Here is a 22,354-nt window from a genome sequence, read left to right as displayed (position 1 = left end):
CCTCTTATGCAGCAGAATGAGTATCATGATTTAGCTCTTTTTACCATATGTCTTCTGTTGTTCTGTCCTTGCTTTATCAATTAGACTTGTCCTACCCACCTCTACTAGGAAGTCATTTCTGATCTATATGCTATTCCTCTGGGCTCCCATAGCTCTCTGTGCTTACTGCTAACATAACTCACACTGCGCTATGATCACTATTGACTTGAAGACAGTGCCTAAGTCAACTAGCTTCCAACAAATACCTAGGTCTTAAAAAACAAGAAGGGAAATGTCAAAACCACAGTAATGGACTCCTACTTCTGGCAGCACGGAGAAGAAAAAGGGCTGCCCCATTAGAATACAACTGGATCCTGGATAAATTACAGCAAACATAATGTTTAGCACATCGCTGGCCTCATCAGAAAGTAGAAGAGATCACTAGAGGAAGGAAAAATAACATTGAGCTGAAACCTTATGAAGGATGAGTAATGTGCAGTAGGAGAAGCTGGCTTGCCCTGGGGACAAATGCCAGTATCATTATTGTGAACACAGGCTAAGCCCTGGGCCTGGCCAAAGCAGGGGAGAAAACCTGGGACTCCTGAATTAAATCGGGACCCTTTTTTTTTTTTTAAAGATAGATTTTATTTTATTTTATTCATTTTTGGCTGCGTTGGGTCTCCGTTGCTGCGCGTGGGCTTTCTCTAGTTGCAGGCGAGCGGGGGCTACTCTTCATTGTGGTGTGCAGGCTTCTTATTGCGGTGGCTTCTTTTGTTGCGGAGCTCGGGCTCTAGGCACGCGGGCTCTGTAGTTGTGGCTCGCGGGCTTAGTTATTCCGCAGCATGTGGGATCTTCCTGGACCAGAGCTCGAACCCGTGTCCCCTGCATTGGCAGGCAGATTCTTAACCACTGCACCACCAGGGAAGCCCAAATAGGGACTCTTGAAGGGGCTAACACAGTCCCAGGTAAGCAGCACCCTTTGTCTCCTGGCAGAAACAAATGCATAGCCTCTCTGGAGGAAAGTACACCCAATTTAGGCCTACTGGATTCCCTTAGATTAAGGAATCTTAATCTAAGATTAAGAGCTCAAAATAGGAGCTCAAAATACAAAAATACAAAATATACAAGGAAATAAGCTGCCATGGGCAGGAGTCAGCAGAAAACAACAAAACAGATTTAGACATCCAAGGTAAGTTACAGAATATAAAATAACACTCCCAACGAATTTCAAAGAATTGGTATCATAGAGACCACATTTTCTGAGCACAAATGATTAAACTGAAAATCAATATCAAAAAGATAAAATTTTAAATATCCAGATTTTAGAAATTTATAAAACTTTTCTAAATCATGAATCAAAAAAGTCATAAAGGTAATTTAAATATTCTTAGAACTAAGTAATAATTTAAATACTTTAAACAGAAAAATTTGGAGAATATAGGGAAGTGGGTCTTTAAAAACTTATAATAGAAAAAAGACAGCTTGAAAATTAATGAGATAAAAATTAAGATTAAAATTAAGATGTTGTAAAAGAACCTAAAATTAAATCTAAAGAAAGCAGAAGGAAATACTATAGATAAGATCCACAATTAATGAAGTAGAAAACAAACATATAAGGCAGAGGATCAACAAAGTCCAAAGTGGCAGCTAAAATCAGACAAGTAAAATAAATTTCTGGTGTAGCTGGTCAAGGGGGGAAAAAAGAAGGCGCAAGTAAACAGAAGAAATGTAAAGGAGGACACAACTACCCAGGGAGCAGAGGCAAAAAGGAACATGGAAGAAATTTCATTTTAAAAAAATGACATAAAATGCACAAAATTCTAGAAAAACATTTTACCTAAATAGACTCAAGAAGAAATAGAAAGTCCAAATAGCCTATAATTATTAAAGAAATTAAATCAATAGTTAAAATATTTCCCACAAAGAAATGCCAGGTTCAGAGGGCTTACCAAGTAAGTTTTATCAAAATTTCAAGGGACGGTTCATTTCAATCTGATGTAAACCCTTTTAGAGAATGAGACAAGAGGGAACAGTCTCCAACTCAGAGGGTGTACAGACCAAAGGAACCATCTTAGAAACCTTAGAAATCTTACTAAAAACAAAGGCACTGGGACTTCGCTGGTGGCACGGTGGTTAAGAATCTGCCTGCCAATGCAGGGGACACAGGTTTGACCCCTGGTCCAGGAAGATCCCACTTGCCGTGGAGCAACTAAGCCCATGCGCCACAACTACTGAGCCTGTGCTCTAGAGCCCGTGCACCACAACTACTGAAGCCCGCCTGCCTAGAGCCTGTGCTCCTCAACGCCACTGCAATGAGAAGCCCGTGCACTGCAACGAAGAGTAGCCCCTGCTCACCACAACTAGAGGAAGCCCGTGCACAGCAATGGAGACCCAACACGGCCAATAAATAAATAAGTAAATAAATGATAAAAACAAAGGCACTAACCTGTACAAGAATGTTAGTAGCAGCATTATTTGTAACAGCAAAAAACTGGGAACCCAAATGTCCACTGATAGGTGGATGGGTAAATTGTGGTTTATGCACTTGAAATATTATATGGATAAAAACGAACGAATAATAGCTATCTACAACATGGATGAGTCTTAGAAATAATGTTAAGTGAAATAAAAAAGCAAACCACAGGGGAGTATTAGGGAATAAAATTTTGTAAAGCTAAAAAGCAAAACTGAACAATACATTTTTAAAGAATATCTACATATATGGAAAGGCTATATATATATATATATATATATATATGGCAGGTAATTAATAAACACGAAATTAAGGATAGTGGTTACCTCTAGGGAGAGGCAGAAGGATAGGATACGGGAAGAACACAAGAAATTCAGTGGTATTTCTAATGTTTTAATGTACAAATTGGGTGATGGATCATTTAATTATTATGCTTCATAATTTATCCATTTTAAATATATTCTTTATAGATATCAAACATTACATATTATAATTTTTAAAAATCTGCAATGGTGGAAATAAATGAACAAATGAATGAAGGCTCCCTGAAAGAAAACTGAGAATCCCTGACAGAAGCTACCCTATGCAAAAGACACAGTAGGTCCTCAAGTAATATCAGCTGGTTTACTGCTTTTTCCAAATACATACCTGGATTCCCTTCCTACTGGTGCTCCCTGATATGTGCAGCTACCCCCTTCCATACACATAGCCTAAGCCCTACAATCCTGGCTAAGTCCTGACACATACATGACAAGAGACTGACACCTGGTGGATACAGAATGAATTTAATAAAACGACTAGGGAGTAAATCTTTCACTCTACATGGTGAAAGAGGCAGTAGGGTGGGGGACAGGGAAGCAGGAATGAGTAGAAACTAAAATTCGGAAACAGGAAAAGGAAGGATATCCATCTCTGAGATGTAAAGAAAGGGGATTGTCATCTAAATGAGACTAAAGAGATAGTCCCTAAAGAAGAATGATTTCCCTCTCATTCCTTCTGAGACTGGAACAAGATGAAAGAGATTATAGCTGCAGTAAGGAAAATGCAAGACTATTTGGAAAAGAGGAAGCAGGTATAGCTGATCTCAGCCTAGCAAGCTAAAACCTCAGGTACTTCATAGCAGTGGCTAGGTGTCAGCTGTCTCCCCAGGAACTCCCCACTCCCAGTTTCCATTTAGAGATCTATGTGATTCTAAGGAGGCTGATCCTGCCCTTTTTTCGAAAGGTACAGTCCATGATGTAGAATAAATAAGCAAATTAGCATTTACCAAACTCCTGGCTACAGTGACTGGTTAGGGGCAGGCATGTGACCCAGGCTGGCCTAACCAGAGTGAATCTTAGGGCTTTTGCTAGGATTCCTGGCACAAAGATGCCCTCTCTTTCTGGCTGGACATAAATGAGGAAAATATGTAATCCTAGGAGTGCTGGCAGCCATGAGGTGGACCAGGCTTGATCCTACAGAAGGTAGAACAGTAGGGGAAGAAAATCAATCAGGTATTTAGAGACATACTGAGCCATTGGATCAGCTTTACCTGGAAACAGCACTACCTCTGGACTTTCCAGTCACATGAGCCAATACATTTTTATTTTTAAGCCAGTTTGAGTTGGGTTTTCTATGATTTAAAATTGAAAGATGCCTAACCTATACATTCATCATACTCCATCCCTGTATTTCCACAGGATAGCACAGGGATCCAGGTAAGATGGTCACTACAGATTTATTAGTGACTCTAAAGCCAAGGGTATTGAGCTGGAAAGGTAAGAGGCAAGAACCCGGCACTATGCAAGACAGGGTGCCTCAGCTGTCTATACAGAAGAGAATGAAGAGCCAAGTGAGAAGCAAGTGCAAAGAAGGGCCTCTACTAGGCAGACAGGTAGAGTTAACATAGCACTCTTCCCCACATACCTAACATGGGGGTGTTGCTTTGGGGTCTTTTCACTCATGGGGTAAGGAGCTTTGAAGCACATGCCCCTTTAAGTCTTTATTACCCTGTGCTGCAGTGTCTACCTCTTCCTTGACCAAATGAAGAGCCTCCTTTTGGCTTCTACTGCCCTTGATGACACTCACTTTCGGGGTGACAGGAGGAATTTTATCTTCTGCTTCTTTGGCATGCCGGGAACTGGGGCCCCTTCCTCCTCTGGAAACAGCACCATCCTCCTGACCTTGGGCAAGCATCTCCTTCTCAGCCTCTCCCATTGGCCCTGGCCTCTCTGACCCTCCAGCTGAGTTGCCTTCCCCTCCAGAGGCCCACGTCTCCAGTGGTAACCTTGAGGACTGGGCAGAGTCCACGGCAGCTGCTGACTTGTCAGGGGTAGAATTCCTTTCCCTACTTCCACCTGATTTTTTTCGAGGGCGCCCCCGTTTTCTTTTGGCATCACTTCCTGTATCCTCTATATCCTGCTTTGTTGCTTTAGCTGGTGGGTCCTGCCCACTGGCCTCACTCACAGGTACTTCAGCTGTCCTCTTCACACCCTTGTCATGGGGTCCCGGGTCACCACCTATGCCCACTTCCCTGTTCTCTGTGCCCCTCGGCTGAGTGAGCCCCCCAGGTGGAGCCTGCCCAGGCCCAGGCCCGGGTCCAGGTCCAGGCAAAGCAGGAACAGTTGGTAAGATCATATTAATGATGGGCACAGCTGCTTGGGGTCCCCCAGCTCTAGGGGGCAGAGGCAGTGTAGCCATTTTCAGAGTGCTTGAAGAAAGCTTGGGGGCCAGGACGGGTGGAGAGACTCGGATTGGTGGAATAAGTGAGCGAGGGGCCCGAGGGAGAAGCAGAGGCAGCCGGGCCACTAGGGCATTAACCTGTGGGTTATTGGCTGCTGGCGCTGGGCTCTCCACTACACTCTTCTTTCGCTCGCCACGTGCTGGGGGTCCAGCCCCAGCCCGGGGGTCCAGCTCCTTAGGAGGCTAAAAAGTAAAGAGAAGAACACAAAAAGTGGGAAGACTGGACAGTGGAGGAAAAATAGACACAGGAGGTGAAAAAGTACTGGATCCACTGGTGGAAGGATATACTAAACCCCCAACCCAGGGGAGCAAGGTCAAGGGCATCAACTTCCTTACCTGGGCCTGTCTCTCTGGTCTCTTATGGGCTCCGCCCTCCAGATTCTCTACACCATTCTTGGATTTAGATGACCGTTCCCGAGGGGCATGTTCATCCTCTTCTGCAGAGGTGCCCGAAAAGGTAACAAGGTGAGGAGGAAACAGAATGGAGGAGGGAGGCGATTCTGTTTGACTGACTGGTAGAGGCAGGGGAAAGAAGGTGGTCTAAGGTATGTCCCAGAAGGCTCTCTAGGAATAGAAGGCAAATCCAAGGTGTCTCTATCCTAGGATATGGGAGGGCCTTTGATGTTGAAAGTGGCTGAGGGTTTCTCAGAACATAAGAAGGGGTCCACTCACCAGCAAGCCCCATAGCCTTGAGCACATTGGCGTGTGCAGATCGGGCAGAGATGAGATGCTGCTGCAGCAGGAAGCGGGCGACCTCAACGATGGAACTGAAGGACCGTTTCAGGATTCGCTCTGCCCAGTCACAGGTCAGGGCACAGGCTGCTTCAACCAGTTCATCCCGAGGTGCTGGGGTTACTTCTGGGCCCATTTCTGGCTGCAGGGGGGAAGGACATGCCCAATCACACTCTGAACAAAGGACCCTCCACCCCTCTCAGACACAGTGTTGACCATAAGTAAGACCAGACTAGGGATGGGAGTAGCCTCTATCAACCCATCCCAGAAACCCACAAATTCTCTCCCTCCTCTGCCTCAGCAGTAGGGTAGGCAGAAGGGCATGTCCTATATACCCAGAAACTGTGTGCAGAATGACCTAGGCTGTGTCAGGCCTCAAAACGTCTCCCAAAGTCCTCTGACTTCTACCTTGGAGAGAAGAGTGCAGTCGGAGGGTTGTTACTTACACTCTCAGAGCCCTTTAGGTCAAGTCCGGGCAAGGGCGGCATAGATACCAAGGTCTTCCTTCGTATGCCACTGTAGCAATATCTGACGTTTAAGTTAAGGGGCAACCAACACATGGGGGTCTCCAAGCCCCTTAGGAAGGTTAGGCTGTTTCCAGTCCTGTCTCTTCACATACTAAGTTTTCCTCCCCAGGTCCTCTAGCACAACCTCTCCAGTCAAGGATACTTGGACTGGCCCCGGCCACCAAGCCTTCGGGCTTTGATGTCAGGGAAGATCTCTCTGATGATTTTGCCAAAGTTGGCTGTGCTGAGTGGGCGGCAACAGGCGAGACTCTCACAGTACTTCCTGAGAGCGTGGGGGACAGAGTGGGAAGATACTCAGAGAAGGAGGTTTGGGAGTGGGTTCAGAGGGTCCCTGGGGATGAAGGTTGGGAAACCCTTTAAGAAGTCAGGCTCTGTCAAGGCAGGGAGCTCTCCAGGCATGAGGGGGTAGTCCTATGCCCACCATCCCACCCACCCCCCATCCACCCACCGATAGGCATCGTAAACACTTTGTTTTGGCAGGCAGGTGTCAGTATGCTCTTCTAGGTGGTTGCGGATCCACCTATAAGCATACATGTACTCCTCATTGCTGAGTGTACTTGGCTCTGAGCTGCAAGAGAAGTAAAAGAAACAAGTATTACTAACATCCCAACAGTTGCCCTGGTTCTATCCAGATTATCACCTCAGTAGTGCTGGACTGAATCAGTTCATCCAGAATCCACCTTTCCCTGGTAAACCAAGGCAGGTCAGGGACTTTTCTTCCCCACTAAGGATACTGTTATGAGGATTCCTATTCACCCTGCCCCTTTTTAGGGAGCCTTTCTTCAAGAATCAGAACCTCTGATATCTAAAATTCTAGCACCAAACCTACCTTTTGTCTCCAGTACTGGGCCCTGAGGGGAGCTGAAGGTAGAGATACAGCTTGTCGTTGTCTGAGAATTTCTGTACATCTTGCTGAGGTAGGGAGGAACAGAGGCAGGAGAAATAATAAGGCCAAGAAGGACCCAAGGTAGGACCCACTGATGCTTACTAAAAAGTCCAGCTGACTTAGTGACTGGCAGGTTGACAAAGGACCTTAGAAATGATTTGAGGCTGTGCATTCACTGTGCCCTGAGGAGCCCTTAGGAGCTACCAAGGTGAGAAGGGGAGCGGAGGGGATCACCTCTGATTTTATTTCTATTGGGCTTCTACACAAGAGGTCACAGAGATGAAGTGAGATGCTCAAGGTCAAAGTGATAGCAAGTTGCAAGGCCAATTATCTTCTGACAGGGTAGACAACACTGACTTGCATAAACCTTTCTTACCCATATCCTCACCATCCTCATTTCCCACCAATTCTATCTCCCTGTTGCCCTCTTCCCCAAAATACTCACCAGGATTCCCTCTACTTTGTTCTGCACGGCCTTGCTGTGGGGAAGAGGAGAAAGCTGGAGGTCATACACAAGATTTTTCCCCATCCCTATGTCTGATTGCCAGGGAGAGGAAGAGGTCTGAAAAGCCTAGCAGGTGCTCAAGAACTGATACCATGATTAAGAATCTCCCCTGTTCAGATGCACTTGCTTGGGAGGGGGAGATCATCTACAGAGGAAGTGAAGTGCTACAGGGATCTATCCCCAGGTCCGGAACAAGGTTTAGAGGTGGTGATGAGTACTTACGAAATGGTACCTCGGAGCCTCTGAAGGAGGGTGGTGGGTTCCCCTGCCTCAGCACTACCTGAGGGGGCCCTTCCCCCAGTTTTTGGGCTCTTAGCATCAGGTTCATCTTCTGCCATCCCGGCATGAGGGCTGGAGTTGGGAGAAGACAGGACAAGAAGATTTAACTTCCCTCCCCGCCCCCTCCCCAAGGCCCCAGGGCACTCCTCATCTCTCTACCCAGAAAGATAGAAAAACAGAAAGAAAGCCTCCAAATTTCCCCAGTGGTCTTTTTCTAAAACTCGCCTTCTCCAAAAATTAGAAATTATTCCATTACTTCTCCAGGGCCATATATACCCAGAGATCTTTGCCATCTCCATTCTATCTGCCCCACCTTTCTGCAGTCTCCTAAATGTGGAAAACTGTAAAGGAAGAGATAGGGGGGATTGGGAATCCACGTTAGAAAGAAAATTTCATTTCTGCCTCTGACCCCATACTGCCCTCCTTCCCCTCAAAAACAACAATAACAACCACAAGACTAAGTTGTTTAATTCTCTAATATGCTCCTCACCACTGAATTTGCCTGGGAGGTCAGAAAGGATACGAACATTTTCTGCCCTTCCAGGCTTGGAAAAAACTGGGCCCAAGTTCTCATTACTTAATCTCGCCACGGCTTCCCCCGCAGCTCCCCTCCCCACGTCGCCGGCCCCTACGTCATCTCCCTCAACATCCCATCCTGATGCGCGCCCCCACCTCCCTCCCTTCCCCCTCCATTCAATCCCGCGTTGCTGCAAAGTGAGGGGTTCAGGGTAGCGGAACTCCTGGGCTGGGCGTAGGAAACCCGGTTGGGGGAATGGGGTCCCAGATTCGGGGCACGTGCACATGGGTGAGGAAGCAGTTGAAAATACAACCAAAATCTTTTTCTGCTCTCCTCCCAACTCATATTGCGCCCTCCCTACCTTTGAACAGTCGCCTTCCAACACAAGCAACAATAAAGGTAAGGGAGAAAGAGAAACTACCTCGCAGCCACCTTCACTCCAGCCCAGCCCCACGGTCCTGGCCCAGCGGGCTCGTGCGTTGCTTTATTTTCTTTTTTCTGAATGGCTGGAACAGCCCCGATCTGCCTAGATACTCGGACGGCCTCTTCTACCATTGGTTGTTGCTGCCACCCGGAGACAGAAGGCGCCGGGCTCGCACCGGCGGCAGCTAAAGTCTGCCTGGTAACAGAATCTGATTGGTCAATAGGGGAGGGAAAATCCAAAGTTGGTCTTATTTGAGTCAAGAGGGGGAAGTCCGGGTTAGGTTTCGGTTAAAACTGGGGTCGGTTAGGACTGCCGGTCCCAAGAGGTTCTTCTCTTAAAGGGACCGCAGGACGAAAGACCGGGTGCTCGCCTCCTTTTGGAGCTTTCTTTGCTTTTGCTTTCTCCTTCCGTGTTTCAGTTTTGCCTTCGGTCGTCAGAGCTACTGGAAGAAAAGAGTCAATGGATGATAAAATAACTAGAAAATTATAGGTAGTAGTGATGGAAGTTCGCTGTAAGCTCACATTATCCCCTTTTGATGAAAAACAAGTTGAACCATTCCCCCCAGCCCTCACCAGCCAACACGCATGAAGACACTAACAAGAAACCTGCAAACACGGGCTCACATTCCTCATTGATGGAGGCCGCCAAACCTCAGTAGCTGTACCACATTAAGCTAAAGTTCCCGTAGTGTTCCAAGGTTTCCCGAGTGTACCTTATCTCCTTCCAAAGAGTTGCTAATGCCTTTGCATCCCCAAAGTTCTGTAGTCAGTGAACACTGGAATTTTGACTGACTTCCCCAGGGGGTGCTGGACACCCACATGAATTTTTTCTCCTCAGAGAACATTGTACTGAAAGGTCAAGGGTTCTTCACTCTCTTAGTTAAGGCTTTTTAAGGTCATGAATCAGATGAAAGCAATGAACCCTCTGCCATGAAAAATGCAGGAACAGACCAAGCGGTGCATCTAATTTCAGAGGTCACAGACTCAAGGGTAACCACCCTTTGAACAGAGTACAGTATTTTGTTTTGCACAGCAGATATGTTACACCCAAAACTATCAGTATATTTATAGTCCTGAATTATAGTTCTCCAGTCGCATCGTCATTGTGCTTTTGTAAAGAGGACAGCAGTGTTGCCTGATTTCATGACCATCGCCCTTTGCAGCTTCCATTTCCCTACTACCAGCTTCTGTGGGTAGCGGGGGAACCCAGAGGATCACGGAGTTGGGGAAATAAGGATATACTGGCAGGAAGGTTTTCTAATAACAGCTAAAATTTATTTGTTAACTATGTGCCAGATACCAGACCAAATGTTAAACACCTCGGTTTGAAGTAGGAACTATTATTGCCTCCATTTTACAGACAAGGAAACAGATTTGGAGAGGTGAAGGGACTTGTCCACAGTTACATTGTAATTAGTGCTGGAATCAGGATCCAAAGTCAGACAGTCTGCCTTCGGAGCCCATTCTCTCTCTCTTTTTTTAAAATACATTTATTTATTTTATTTATTTATTTTTGGCTGCGTTGGGTCTTCATTGCTGCGAGCTGCTGCGCGCGGGCTTTCTCTAGTTGCGTTGAGCGGGGGCTACTCTTTGTTGTGGTGCGCAGGCTTCTTATTGGGTGGCTTCTCTCGTTGCGGAGCTCGGGCTTTAGGTGCACGGGCTTCAGTAGTTGCAGCACGTGGGCTCAGTAGTTGTGGCTCGTGGGCTCTAGAGTGCAGGTTCAGTAGTTGTGGCACACGGGCTTAGTTGTTCCGTGGCATGTGGGATCTTCCCAGACCAGGGCTCGAACCCATGTAGCCTGCATTGGCAGGTGGATTCTTAACTACTGTACCACCAGGGAAGTCCCAGAGCCCATTCTCTTGAACACTGCCCTAGATTGCATAGATTTGCCGGTGCTCAGATACAAATATGGGTATAGACTGATGGAAAGATACCCCAAACACCACTGTTTGGTATGAAGGGGAATATAGAGCACTTTAACTGGAAAAAGAATTTGGGGTAAATTATGCTGGCATAGGAATTTGCAGGTGGCAGAGAATAAGTGGAAGCTTTAGCAAAGGGAGAAAAAGTATCATAGCTATGTAAGGGAGATTATTTTGACAGCACTGTAGAAAGGTGAGGTTGAGTGGGGAGGCCGGGGAGGCTAGAGATGGGAAAAACAGGCAACTGACTATTCATTTATGCCAGGTGTTATGCTAAGAGCTGGGGATACAAAGCTGAATAACGTACAATGGTCCTTGCCCTGAGAAGTAACAATAAAAATTGTCTGATAAGCATCATCATAACAGCAAATATTGATATAGAGCTTAACATGTGCTGAGGATTGATCTAAGGGCCTCACATATGTTACCTTTTTATCTTGTAGCAACTCTATCAGATAGAATAATCTGATAGATTATCTGCATTTTACAGATAAGGAGACTGAGAGATTAATAATTTGCCCAAGTTTACACAGTAAGTGATGGAGTTAGGATCTGAACTGGGCTGCCTGGATTCAGAATTTGCTCTTAAGCACTATTATACATTGCCTACTAATATATATTTTTTAAATTTATTTACTTTATTTGTTTTTGACTGCGTTGGGTCTTTGTTGCTGTGCATGGGCTTTCTCTAGTTGCGGCGAGTGGGGGCTACTCTTCTGTTGATATGTTCAAATCAGTATCAGCAAGGGCCGCACATTGCATTGCATTTGGTTTTGGTTGATGTTTCTTAAACCTTTCTAATCTATACGCTCTCTCTCTCTATTTATTTGTTGAGGAAAGTGGTCATTTGCTCTATAAAATTTCCCACATTCTGCATTTTTATGATTTCACCTTTATAGTGTTCTTAGGTTTTTAAAACTTGTTCTTCTGTCTCCTGTATTTCCTGTAAACTGATTGTGAGCTCTGCAGGCTTCATCAGATTAATTTTGGCTTTTTGGCAAGAATACTTCATAGGTGGTGCTGTGTACTTCCTATTGCATCACAGGAGGTACGCTTTTCGTGACGTAAAGATTGAATAGTGTATTCAGGTTTTGTCGCCTGATCTATCCATTATGAAGCCCCATTTCAGTCTTTCACTGAATGGTTTTAGCAGCCACTGATGATCATTGCCTGGATCCAATTGTCATTAGAGGTTACAAATTGGTACTATCCAAATTCTGTCACTCCTTCTGAATTTACTAGCTGAAATTCTTTGTTGTTGTTGTTTGGTTGGTTGGTTGTTTTTTTCGTTTTATGTTTGCGTCAGGTTGGGGGGCTTTGGGGTTGGGGGCATCGATTTAGGGGCAGTGGTTGATGTCCCAGGGAATGAGAGGATGTGAAATCCAGCTCCCACAGGCTCTCACACACTGGGGGAGCTAGTGGCTACCCCTCCCCACAGGGCCGGATCCCCGGGGCCTAAGCACCTGGGGTGCTGGGGTGGTGACTCACCAGGACCATGCATTCCTGTCTACTAGCTGAAATTTTGTAAAGGATGTTTCCTCATCAACTATTTGCTTATCCCAAGGCAAATTCTTTCTGAAGAAGTTTGGTTATTGAAAAGGACAGGGTAGAAACCTAGGATAGACTTCTGTTAAGACCCAGTAAATCCCAAGGCTCCCTGTAACTTAATCATCTTTTATAGTCACTTATTCATTAAGGCACACTATGTGCTACTATCCAAGCTGGGTATTGGGAGGAAGCAGGGATTTTCAATATAATGTGACATATGTTCATGCTGAGGTAAAGGGCAGGAGGCCCCTAACCTGGAGCTGTCAGGGAAGAAGGGCTTTCCCAGGGATATGGCAACCTGGCCCAGATGGCAGCTAAGGCAGCGGGAGGGAATCAGGACTCGAGCTGAGGTAGATGTTTCAGGGGGCATGTTTAAAGACCTCAAAGGGAAAGAAAGTGTAATACATTCTTGGGGGGACCTGGCCATCTCGGGGGTCTTAGACTGCTCCAGTGTTTAAAACAAAGACACCTTTGCGGAAGACTGAAAAGAATGTAGATTAATACCTGAATGTTGCTTGGTACTGTCTTGGGTAGAGAGTAAAGGAATCAATAGAATTACTGCTTGGGGGCTTCCCTGGTTGCGCAGTGGTTAGGAATCTGCCTGCCAATGCAGGGGACATGGGTTCAAGCCCTGGTCCGGGAAGATCCCACATGCCATGGAGCAACTAAGCCTGTGCACTACAACTACGGAGCCTGTGCTCTAAAGGCTGCGAGCCACAACTACTAAGCCCGTGTGCCACAACTACTGGAGCCCGCGTGCCTAGAGCCCGTGCTTCGCAACAAGAGAAGCCACCGCAGTGAGAAGCCTGCGCACAGCAGCGAAGAGTAGCCCCCGCTCACCACAACTAGAGAAAGCCCGCGCACAGCAACGAAGACCCAACGCAGCCAAAAATAAATAAATAAAATTAAAAAAAAAATTACCTTAGAATTACTGCTTGGCTGCTGTCTCTTAGGTTCCTGAAACTTCCATCCCATTCCTCTTATAAACAACTAAAGACTTAGTGCAGAGAAAGGAGGCATCTCTGATTTGGGCAACGTTCTAAAACACTGTCCAGGTGAGGAGACAAGAATGCCAGGGCCTAGTGTGTTGGGTTGGTTACCTTGATGTTCTCAGCCCTCCTGCCCCGTCGTGTTCCTGTCTTCCAGGTAGGAGGTGACACACCTAACCTCCTCAGAACAGTGTGTTCAACTGATGGCACCATCTACGTCAGGGGTCTAGGGTATCTCCTGTGTGTGAGGGGGCACATTACATTCTCCTGGGGGTGGTGGGTGAGATTTTAGGTTCATTAAAAGAAAGCACGAGTTAAAAAAAAAAAAAAAAGTTTAGGAACACTGATTGACAGCTTCCTTCCTGTCAGCTCTCCTTGCGACGACCACCTCCAAAATCTTCAGGTTCTGTCTGGCCATAAAAGTGAGGTTCTGGCACCCTTAGCATCGTGCTGTGATCACTGGTATGAACTAGTCATCATAACCATCCCCCCCCCGGTCCTCTTCAGGACTTTCCCGTGCAAGATGCAGAGGGTCAGCAGAGGAGGAGTCATAGGCCCGGTGCCCCGAAAGACAAGGTGATCTCAGGAAAAGGTTCACCAGTTTATTTCGTAGTGAAATAATTTCCAAGAGCTCAGTGAGCAGCTTGCAGCAGTGGTGGGTAGATAGAGACACGGCTCAATTCGTTTCAACAGCCTGAGTTTGGCTTTGGGAGGACAAGCTGCCAAGGGTCGGGGACTGAGAGAGCAGAGTGAAGCCGGGTCCCCGCAGAAGTGAGGGCGCAGGATGTGGAGTGGGGCTAGGAGGAGCGGACTTCAGAGCCAGATGTCAGAGCTGCAGTCGCCCCCAGGGTAGCGGAGCTCATGGGCCAGGGCTGGGCCGAGGGGCTCCTTCCCAAAGTCTACCAGGAAGTTGGGGTTCAACTTCAGCCCTCCCTTTACTGTGTCTACATCAATCTGCAGCATCACAGAGCCTTCCCTGGTAGAAACAGGAGGGAGAAGAAAGAGGTCAGAGGGGGCCCGTCCCCTTCCCCCAAGAATTAGGTAAGTGTGAGGGCAGGGAGAGGGGTTCCTGAGGAGGGAGCAGAGTCTGGAAGTGGAGCCAAGGAGTCTTCAGAAAGCCAAACCCCTCTGGGAGGGGAGCCCAGGCTGTCTACTTCTTACCTGATGAGATCAGGGTAAAACTGCTTGTCCCAGGCACTGTACAGCGACGTGGTGACGTAGAGACGCTTCCCATCCAGGCTAAGCTGGATCATCTGAGGGCCTCCGGCCACTTGTTTACCCTTGGGAAAACCAGGGGTCAGACCCCAGGGTTACATACAGATCCTAGGCGGGAATCAGTGACACCACCCAAACCCCAAGGACGTGCTCAGCGGCTGCCCAGCCCCCTCCTCCATACTTCTCCAGCAGGGGTCTGAGGGGCCCATGAGCAGGCGGAGAGATCCTCACCTTGACCACCAGGGGCTCTGGCTGGGAGTTTAGCTCCTGGTCCTCCAGCACCTGCACGGGGCCTTCCTTAACAATGCTGCCCCCGAGGAAGAGCTGGGTGGGGAGGTGCAGGGCATAAAGGAGGACAGTGGCGGGAGGTAAGGACGTTGCAGGAAGAGAACCTCACTCCCTCACGTTCCCCGCGTCTAGCCACGATTCCCCATGGTCCTGGCCCGAACCATCCCTCAGCCCCCATCTTTGCTTTTCCTGCACCTCCCTTATCATCCCCCAGCCAGTTCATACCCTCCACCTCATGCCCAGACTTCTACTTCCTCCCTCCTTTCCTCTCCATCCTGCTAGGACCCACCTGTCCCGTGAGGCGGGGCCTCTGCGGGTCAGAGATGTCATACTGCCGCAGATCCCCATGCAGCCAGTTGCTGAAGTAGAGGAAGCGGTCGTCCAGGGACAGCAGGATGTCAGTGATCAGGCCTGGGTGGGGGGTTGCAGTTCAGAGGCACCTTAAGATGCTTGTTCCCCAGCCTGAGAATCAACCTTCCGATTCCCACACTCCCCTGAGCACTCGCCTGGCATTTCAGGCAGCATCCAGCCCTTCACTTTCTTGGGGGGCACCTGGATCACCTTCTCCACTGACCAAGTACCTCCCTGCATTGGGGTCAAGAGGCAGAGAGGTGAGCCTGTCAGAGCTGGGCGATGAGTGTCAGATCTGGGTCTCCCCAGGGCATACAGTCTACAGGGAGAGAGTAGATGCAGGGCCTTCTTGCCACTAGGGTCTAACCCCCATGCAAACCCCTTAAGGCAGGGATCATGTCTGCTTCACCACTGTATTCCCAGCACCTAACACAGTGCCTGACTCATTAAATATTTTTTGAATGAATGAATAAATCAATATAGCCAGTTAGGGCTTAGGGAGAAATTAGCCTAGGGCTGAGAGGAGACAGGCAGGGCAGGTGGCCTTGTTTTTTATTCCTGGGAAGGCTGGGTTGGTGGAGCCCGGCAGAGGAGGCCTGGGTCACTCCTAGGGAGAAGGGAGCGTCATGGCTATGGAAGCTGGGCAGAGCGCTGACAGGACTGCCAGGAGGAGAGGGCCGGAGTGCACGTCACCTCATTCTTATAGAAGCGCTGGATGTTGGAGCTGAGGGCACAGCCCACAAAGCCCTGATCAGCGGCCGGGTTGTGTAGGAAGCGGATCTCCAGGGGGATGAGGCCGTCCTGTAGAGTCAGGGTCTGCACCCTCTCATGGCGCTGCCAGTCCCACACATGTAAGTGGTTCCCATACAGCCCTGGGGTGGGGATGCAGCCGGAAGATGGAATCAGGATCAGGGCGGGAGGGCATGGGCCAAGGCTGGGGCACAGCACAGGGGAGAAGGTTGAAAAATGGGTTGGAGGGATCAGAGGGACACTTGAGCAAGTCAGAGCACTCAGCACATCCTATATCATCACCCCAAGAGTCTGGGGTCCACAAGAGGGAAGCAAGAGGGCTGGAGAGTAGGGGTTTGGAATAGAGAGCAGGGGTTTGTGTGACCAGGCTCCTGCCAGCCCGTGGGTAGTGGGGGATTCTCACCCGCCTCAACATCAGCGGGGTTGAAGCCATCTTGTAAGACATTGGGAGCTGCCCATTCAGTGCTGACCATGACATTGTGTCGAGGCTGGTACCAGAAGTCATAGCCCATAGGCGCAGCACCTCCAGGCCGCTCCCACGTGCCCTTCACCTCAAATGTCTCTCCATCCAGCAGCACAAAACCCCCTGAGCAGGGAAGGAAGTAGGGTGGTAGGTAGAGTTGGTGGAGGTGCGACCCGCACCCAGCCCTCACCCCCAGGCCTGTCCAAGAGGCTCCAAGCCCATTGCCTGGTGCCCCTCCTCCCACTGGGTTTGCCAGATCCTTAAATTCAGGAGCTGAATTTGGACACCTGTCCAAAGGGTCCCACCCAGAGGGCCGGGTGAGAGGTGGGGACTTACTCTGGTGCCCCTACCTCCCATCAAGTTCATCCCTCTCCCAGACCACAGGGTAAATTTTTCCTCCCTTGAGCCAAGATCTTCTGGGACTCTTTACCCTGTGCTTCCTTTGCCTAGCCTCCTACTTTCCGGGTAGGGTTCCTGCCAGAGTCTAGACTCCATTCTGCTCACTCACTCCATTTTTTTTAGAGAGAAAATTATTTGTAATTCAACATGAATGCCCACTATATTTTTCCCTAGCTGAGTATGTCATGACACCTTGCCACTTCTTTGCAAATGTAAATAGATGTCTACTCCTAAGTGTTCTTAAATCTAGGAATGTCATGCATCCCATCTCCTGGAAAAAGCAGTTAAATAGAGTCTAATGCAGTAACCTTAACTGGATGACCTTAACTGATACTTCACTCCAAGCCCTTGGATGGGGAGTTCTGGTGAAATACGTAAGGCTGGGAGAGAAGCAGCACAGCATGGTGATTAGGACATAGATTCTGGAGCCATGTTGCTGGGCTTGAGTTCCAGCTCTGTGACTTAACAGCTGGCTGACTTTGGGTAAATTACTTAGCCAGCCTGTGCCCCAGCTTCCTAATCTGTAACACAGGGATCACAGTAGCATCTATCTCATAGGTTGTGTCTGGCACATAGTAGACACTTTATGTGAAAGCTCTGATCATAACATAAATGAGAAAGTAGCTGTGACAATTAAGGATCTCAAGGACTGTGAGATTTGCTCATGAATTCACGAAGGCCGATATTAAATGCATGTGTTTTCTGGGGCCATGTCTGTATTTGCTCACATTTCCCACGGCAGACAGTTCTGACTATAACTTGTAAGTGAATTCATCATTCAAGGCTCACCTTCATAAAAATAATTGAAACAACTGAAGTTACTTGACTATAGTTTAAATATTGGATGAGACTCCGCCCTCTGGGTCTCCCTGGAAGGCCATTCCATCCCTCCCTCAGTTTGGGATCTGCTTCCCTCACAGATGTGCCTACAATGCTGGCAGGTACCTTTGCCATTGCCCTTGGGGTCTCCCAAGGAACTGATCATCACCTCCCCACTGGCCAGGCAGTGGGTGGTGTGGAGGTAGCCCAGGTCACACTTGGCATGGATGTCCTTGGGCTCAACAACCTGGAGAGGGTAAGGAATGGCGTCAGAATCTTACAGGGCCAGGAGTCCCCACTCCTTACTCCTCCCTTTCCACACTTCTATTTACTGACCCTGCCCTCTTTTCCTCTGAAATATAGACACAATTTTCCCTGCAGGAATATGGCAAAGACTGAGTCTGCAGAGCAGCAGGGGCGTCACAGAAACTGATAACTCCCCAGCAGAAAACATGGACTTCTCTCACCCTGCCTGTCTTGAGGGCACTCACAGCCCTTTGAGACGGTAAGCTCCTCCCAGGCTGGGAGGATGCCAGTGTCAACTTTGTATCACCAGCACCCAGCAGTGAGCGCCTAGCACAAAGAAGGCACTCAACAAAGTGTTGAAAGGAAGGATCAGAGGCTCCTGCCTAAGGGAAGCCCTAGGCTCCTAACCGGCTGGGGCAGAAATGGCTCCTTCTCCAGCTCGGAGTGAAAAACGAGAGCCTCCTTCCTCCCCTGTGGTGCCCCTGGGTGATGATTTCCCAGCACACCTGGTAACTCTCCTCCAAAGTCTAGCCCCACTCGCTGCTGTTGAGCCCCGACCCTGCACAAGAGCTGGAGGGAGCTGCTTTAGGGGCGGCTTCCTTGCTCACAGGCTGCCCTGGGTGGGGGGCACATTAGGGGCCCAGAGCTGGCTAGGGCAGAGGACGTGCCTTGTGCAGCTTCGGAGCGCGGGGCTCGGTGCCCACATCCACCACATAAATTCGGGAGGAGATGAGACTGGGCAGCAGCAGCTTGGTGCGCGACTTGGTGCTGTCCCCGAAGCAGCTGCTGCAGGTGTTCCACCCTGAGTGATGCAACTCGTCCTTCAGGTGGGGCATGGGCAGCCGATGGATGACCTAGGATAGGAGAGCGGGCAGGGGTGGTGCTCACCCAGACCACGCCTCTGTGCGCTTTCGGAGAAGGGGCCCTCTGGACCCACTTCATCTTGGCAGCACAGCACAGACTTCATTTTCAGCACTGCCCTCGCCCGTGGGTTGGGGGTACCCTTGTGCAGTGAACAGCCTGAACAACCATACCCAGGGAGGGTGAAGAAGGATGGAGCAGGGAAAGGGCACTGCCAGGGCCAGGGCTAGAGGAGGGGTCTGAGGGTCCTCTGGTGCCCAAGCCCCACCTCACCTGGCAATACTGGGGAGACTTGGGGTCAACGTCCACAGTGGCCAGATAATCCGGGGCCTCAGTGTTCGTGTTTCGGTAGATACAGGGCAGGTAGACAATCTCCTCCCTGGGTCCTAGAGGGTAGAAAGCAGGCGGTGGGGTGGGCGGGGTGGGGACAAGGGCCGGGGCAAGGCAGGGTGTGTGTCAGCAGTGGAATCGGTAGCAGGCACTGGCTTGCCTACTCCTGGGGGTGCTGGCTCTCAGTCTTCTCACACTTACCTTTCATGGCCTCCAGAGGTGAAGGGTAGCCAGGTCCACACTTCCCACATTCCGTAGCTGTGGAAACAATGGGGCATGCTGGCCGCACCGCGCTCTGGAGGATGAAGTCTCCTTCCTCACATGCTGCAACCCGAGCCCTCCAAACCCCCGGCCCGCCACTGGCCAAGGCAGAGGCACTGTCTCAGGTCCCCTCCAGACCCTCAAAACCCTGATGAGTGTGTGGGTATGGCAGGAAGAGCTGCAGAGCTATGACCTGAAGGTGCACAGACCCTTGAGCAGGACCCAGGGGAGGCAGGAGAAGGGTGAGTGCAGGGGAGGCGGTGTGGTGCAGTGGTTATGACATTGACTTGGGCCCCAATCCCAGCTGGTCACTGACTAGTCATGGGAGCTTAGGCAAATCACCTAACCTCCCTGGCCTCAGTTTCCACATCATCTGTAAAAAGAGGGTAATAAGAATACCACAATGGGCTTTTATGAGAAATAAACAAGAAGCTGCAGTCAAGTGTGCAGCTTTGTACTTGCATGGTAGGAGCCCATAAACCCTGGCTGTTCTTAAGGAACAGCCATCAGGGAGTGACGGTGGTGCCTGTTCAGCTCCTTTCACTGAAAGGTATCTAAACCAGGAGCTGGAACACTTCCTGCTTCCCTCCCCTCTGGGTCCTGACCCCAGGCTGCTGGCCAGAGCCTGGGTTATATAACCAAGGGTCTGGTAAGGGATAGGAGACTGAAGTTCAAGGCTGCAGGACTGATACTAACTGAATGTCCTTAGACCAGTTTCTACCCCTGGGTGGGCCCCATCCACCTCCTTTATCTGTAAAGCAAGTTGTTTGGCCCAACCCTGGAAAACTCAGAGGCCCACCCACCAGAGCTGTAGGAAGTGGCCCTCCTTGTCCCCTGAAGTCTGGCAAGAGAAGCCACGTGGATCTACAGGACCAAAGTCAGGAACCAAAGTCAGTCGCTGAGAAGGAGGGCTGCCACCAGGCATTAAGCATCAGGATTTGGGGCCTAACCAGGAGGAAGGGCTGAGGAATAAACAGAGGGAGCTGTAGGCCGAAAGAAATCCTGGAGTGGAGTTCACAGGACTTGACACTGCCTCCCTGCCTGGTCCCATGGCCAGTCTGGCTACTGCCCCAGAATCGAGCCTCCACTGGTGTCTGGGCTCAGGCCCTCAGCCAGGGAGCCAGGTCCCCCTACTTGCAGCAGCCAAGTGACTTAGGAGGCTGAGAGGCAGCAACAGCATTTTAGAGTCCAGAAGCGTGGTGTCAAGGTCCAGGTGTGACATCTACTCTCTCCATTTTCTCCCGTGTTCGCCTAAAAGGGGTAATATCTTACCTTCTTCTCTAAGTGGCTATGAAGGCCAAATAAGACAAAGTATTCAGAAGTTCTTTTATAAGTGAGAGGTGTTGTATAAATACGGGTAGCGCTGTGCCAGAAATCCCAGGCAGTGCCTGGTGCCCAGAGAGAGGGCTGGGGCTGGGATGGGACATGGTGAGGTCCAGTCCAAAGGAATTAAGGAGACTTGTTGTGCTATACAACCAAGCTGTGTCAGGGTTTGGCACAGGAGGTGAGGCGGAGGGGAAGGAGATTCAAAACTCCGAGACATCAAGACAGAGATGCAAAATCTGCAAAACCAGAGACTGAGAGAGAAGTAAAGGTGTGAAAGAGGTGTGTGAAGGAGGTATTGCCCCTCAGCACCATCTCCCCATCCCAGACCCTAACTGCCGCATCCTGCACAGCATTTCTGAGAGTCAGGGTCAGGCCCTGCGTGCCACTCAGGCCCCACTGAGCGTCAGTCCTCTTTCTGGGGGAACATTCCCCCTGTCTTAAGCGTCTCAAGCAAGATCTCTGAACGCCTTTGGGTTTGAGATGAGCCCAGGGAAAGCTCATTGGGTTTTCCCAAGGCCAGGCTGGTTTGTTGGGCATTCTACCAGAAAAGACCCAGATCCACAGGGGGCAAGGACCTCGATACTCCCAGCCAGACCCAGACTCTTCCTCAGCCTGACATCCAGGAGTCCATGGATGGGGGGGTAGGAGAACTTGGCGGACTGAGAGGGTGGGAGGCACTGAAACAGCCCCTCTCCCACCCCGAGAGAGGGGGGCTCCCTGATTTCCCTCCCAAAGTGATTGGTGGGGCAGGGTAGCTAAAGAGCAACCTGGCCACAAAGGCCTGGGTTCCCTACTCCCTGCAGTAAGAAGTTGGCTTAGGGCTGAAATCAGGGTTGTCTGTCTCCTACGGTAACAGACAGAGACATAGAGCTCCTCCTAAGTACCCCTACCCTTATTTTCTCAGCTGCAGAAAGGCTCCCTGGCCGCAGGCTGCAGCTGGGGAGCGGAGGTCGGCGGGGAGCCCAAAGTCACCTTTCCCAGCAGTCCCTCTGCCTTCCTTCCCAGACGCCTCCAGTACTTCGGCTAAGCTGGGAAATGCAGGGGTGGGGGTGGGGCGGGGCCGGTGGAGCGGAGCCTGGCGCTCCCTCCCCTAACCAGCTCCCCCTCCAGGTTTTCTGTCACTTCCTGCGGGGTGGGCCATTGGTGGTCAGCGGACGGTTGTCAGACGCCCCCCTCCTTACCCATGCTGCTTGCTGGTGCGCTTTGCTCCCGACGGGTCTGCAAGGAGTGGGCAGAGACGGAGGGCTGTGCTGGTGTCCGAGGCAGGCTGTGCGGGGAAGGGGCAAAGGGACGGAATTTATACCACCAACTGGGGGTGGGCGGGGCAGGGGGAGGGCCCGGCCGCCGCCCGGAGTGGATGATGGATAGTTCCTGGGCAGGGCGCTCTCAAGTGGCCTGGGCGGCTGTGTTTGAGTTACTGGCTGTGTGCTTGTATGTGTGTACAAGTGTGTGTGCGCAGGAGCGTGTGCATGTGCAGATATATGCTGTGCCTGCGCACGTTTCTCTTTAGTGGAGTGGGTGCCTGGGCATGTGCATTTGTGTGT

The 22,354-nt window shown here is 49.8% G+C and overlaps 2 protein-coding genes across 4 annotated transcripts; both read right to left on the bottom strand.

The window, feature by feature from the left end:
* Nucleotides 1-889: 889 nt before the first annotated feature.
* On the bottom strand, nucleotides 890-13,944 carry RFX5 (regulatory factor X5). 3 transcript variants are annotated; one of them, XM_082474644.1, is made up of 11 exons: nucleotides 8,328-8,443; nucleotides 8,046-8,174; nucleotides 7,764-7,797; nucleotides 7,262-7,344; nucleotides 6,881-7,000; nucleotides 6,575-6,694; nucleotides 6,352-6,433; nucleotides 5,846-6,047; nucleotides 5,510-5,610; nucleotides 5,252-5,356; nucleotides 890-965 (listed from the first exon to the last, which is right to left on the bottom strand). In XM_082474644.1, the coding sequence occupies exons 1-11, from the start codon at nucleotides 8,399-8,401 to the stop codon at nucleotides 930-932; spliced, it is 1,086 nt and encodes a 361-aa protein (XP_082330770.1). In that variant the 5' UTR covers nucleotides 8,402-8,443; the 3' UTR covers nucleotides 890-929. The 3 variants fall into 3 exon arrangements, with proteins under 3 accessions (XP_082330770.1, XP_082330769.1, XP_082330768.1); XM_082474643.1 differs by lacking the exon at nucleotides 890-965 and adding an exon at nucleotides 8,981-9,100 and having other exon boundaries at nucleotides 2,830-5,356; XM_082474642.1 differs by lacking the exons at nucleotides 890-965; nucleotides 8,328-8,443 and adding an exon at nucleotides 9,041-13,944 and having other exon boundaries at nucleotides 2,830-5,356.
* Nucleotides 13,945-14,088: 144 nt separating this feature from the next.
* On the bottom strand, nucleotides 14,089-22,118 carry SELENBP1 (selenium binding protein 1). Its single transcript, XM_082475004.1, has 12 exons — nucleotides 21,992-22,118; nucleotides 19,425-19,481; nucleotides 19,167-19,279; nucleotides 18,701-18,886; nucleotides 17,913-18,033; nucleotides 16,509-16,691; nucleotides 16,049-16,227; nucleotides 15,511-15,589; nucleotides 15,294-15,415; nucleotides 14,948-15,040; nucleotides 14,663-14,781; nucleotides 14,089-14,477 (listed from the first exon to the last, which is right to left on the bottom strand). The coding sequence occupies exons 1-12, from the start codon at nucleotides 21,993-21,995 to the stop codon at nucleotides 14,315-14,317; spliced, it is 1,419 nt and encodes a 472-aa protein (XP_082331130.1). The 5' UTR covers nucleotides 21,996-22,118; the 3' UTR covers nucleotides 14,089-14,314.
* Nucleotides 22,119-22,354: the final 236 nt, after the last annotated feature.

Source organism: Balaenoptera physalus (genome assembly GCF_965194825.1).
Source record: "Balaenoptera physalus genome assembly, chromosome: 1".
NCBI lineage: Eukaryota > Metazoa > Chordata > Mammalia > Artiodactyla > Balaenopteridae > Balaenoptera > Balaenoptera physalus.
Note: the sequence above shows the minus strand (reverse complement) of the source record. Positions and strands in the feature narration are given on the sequence as shown.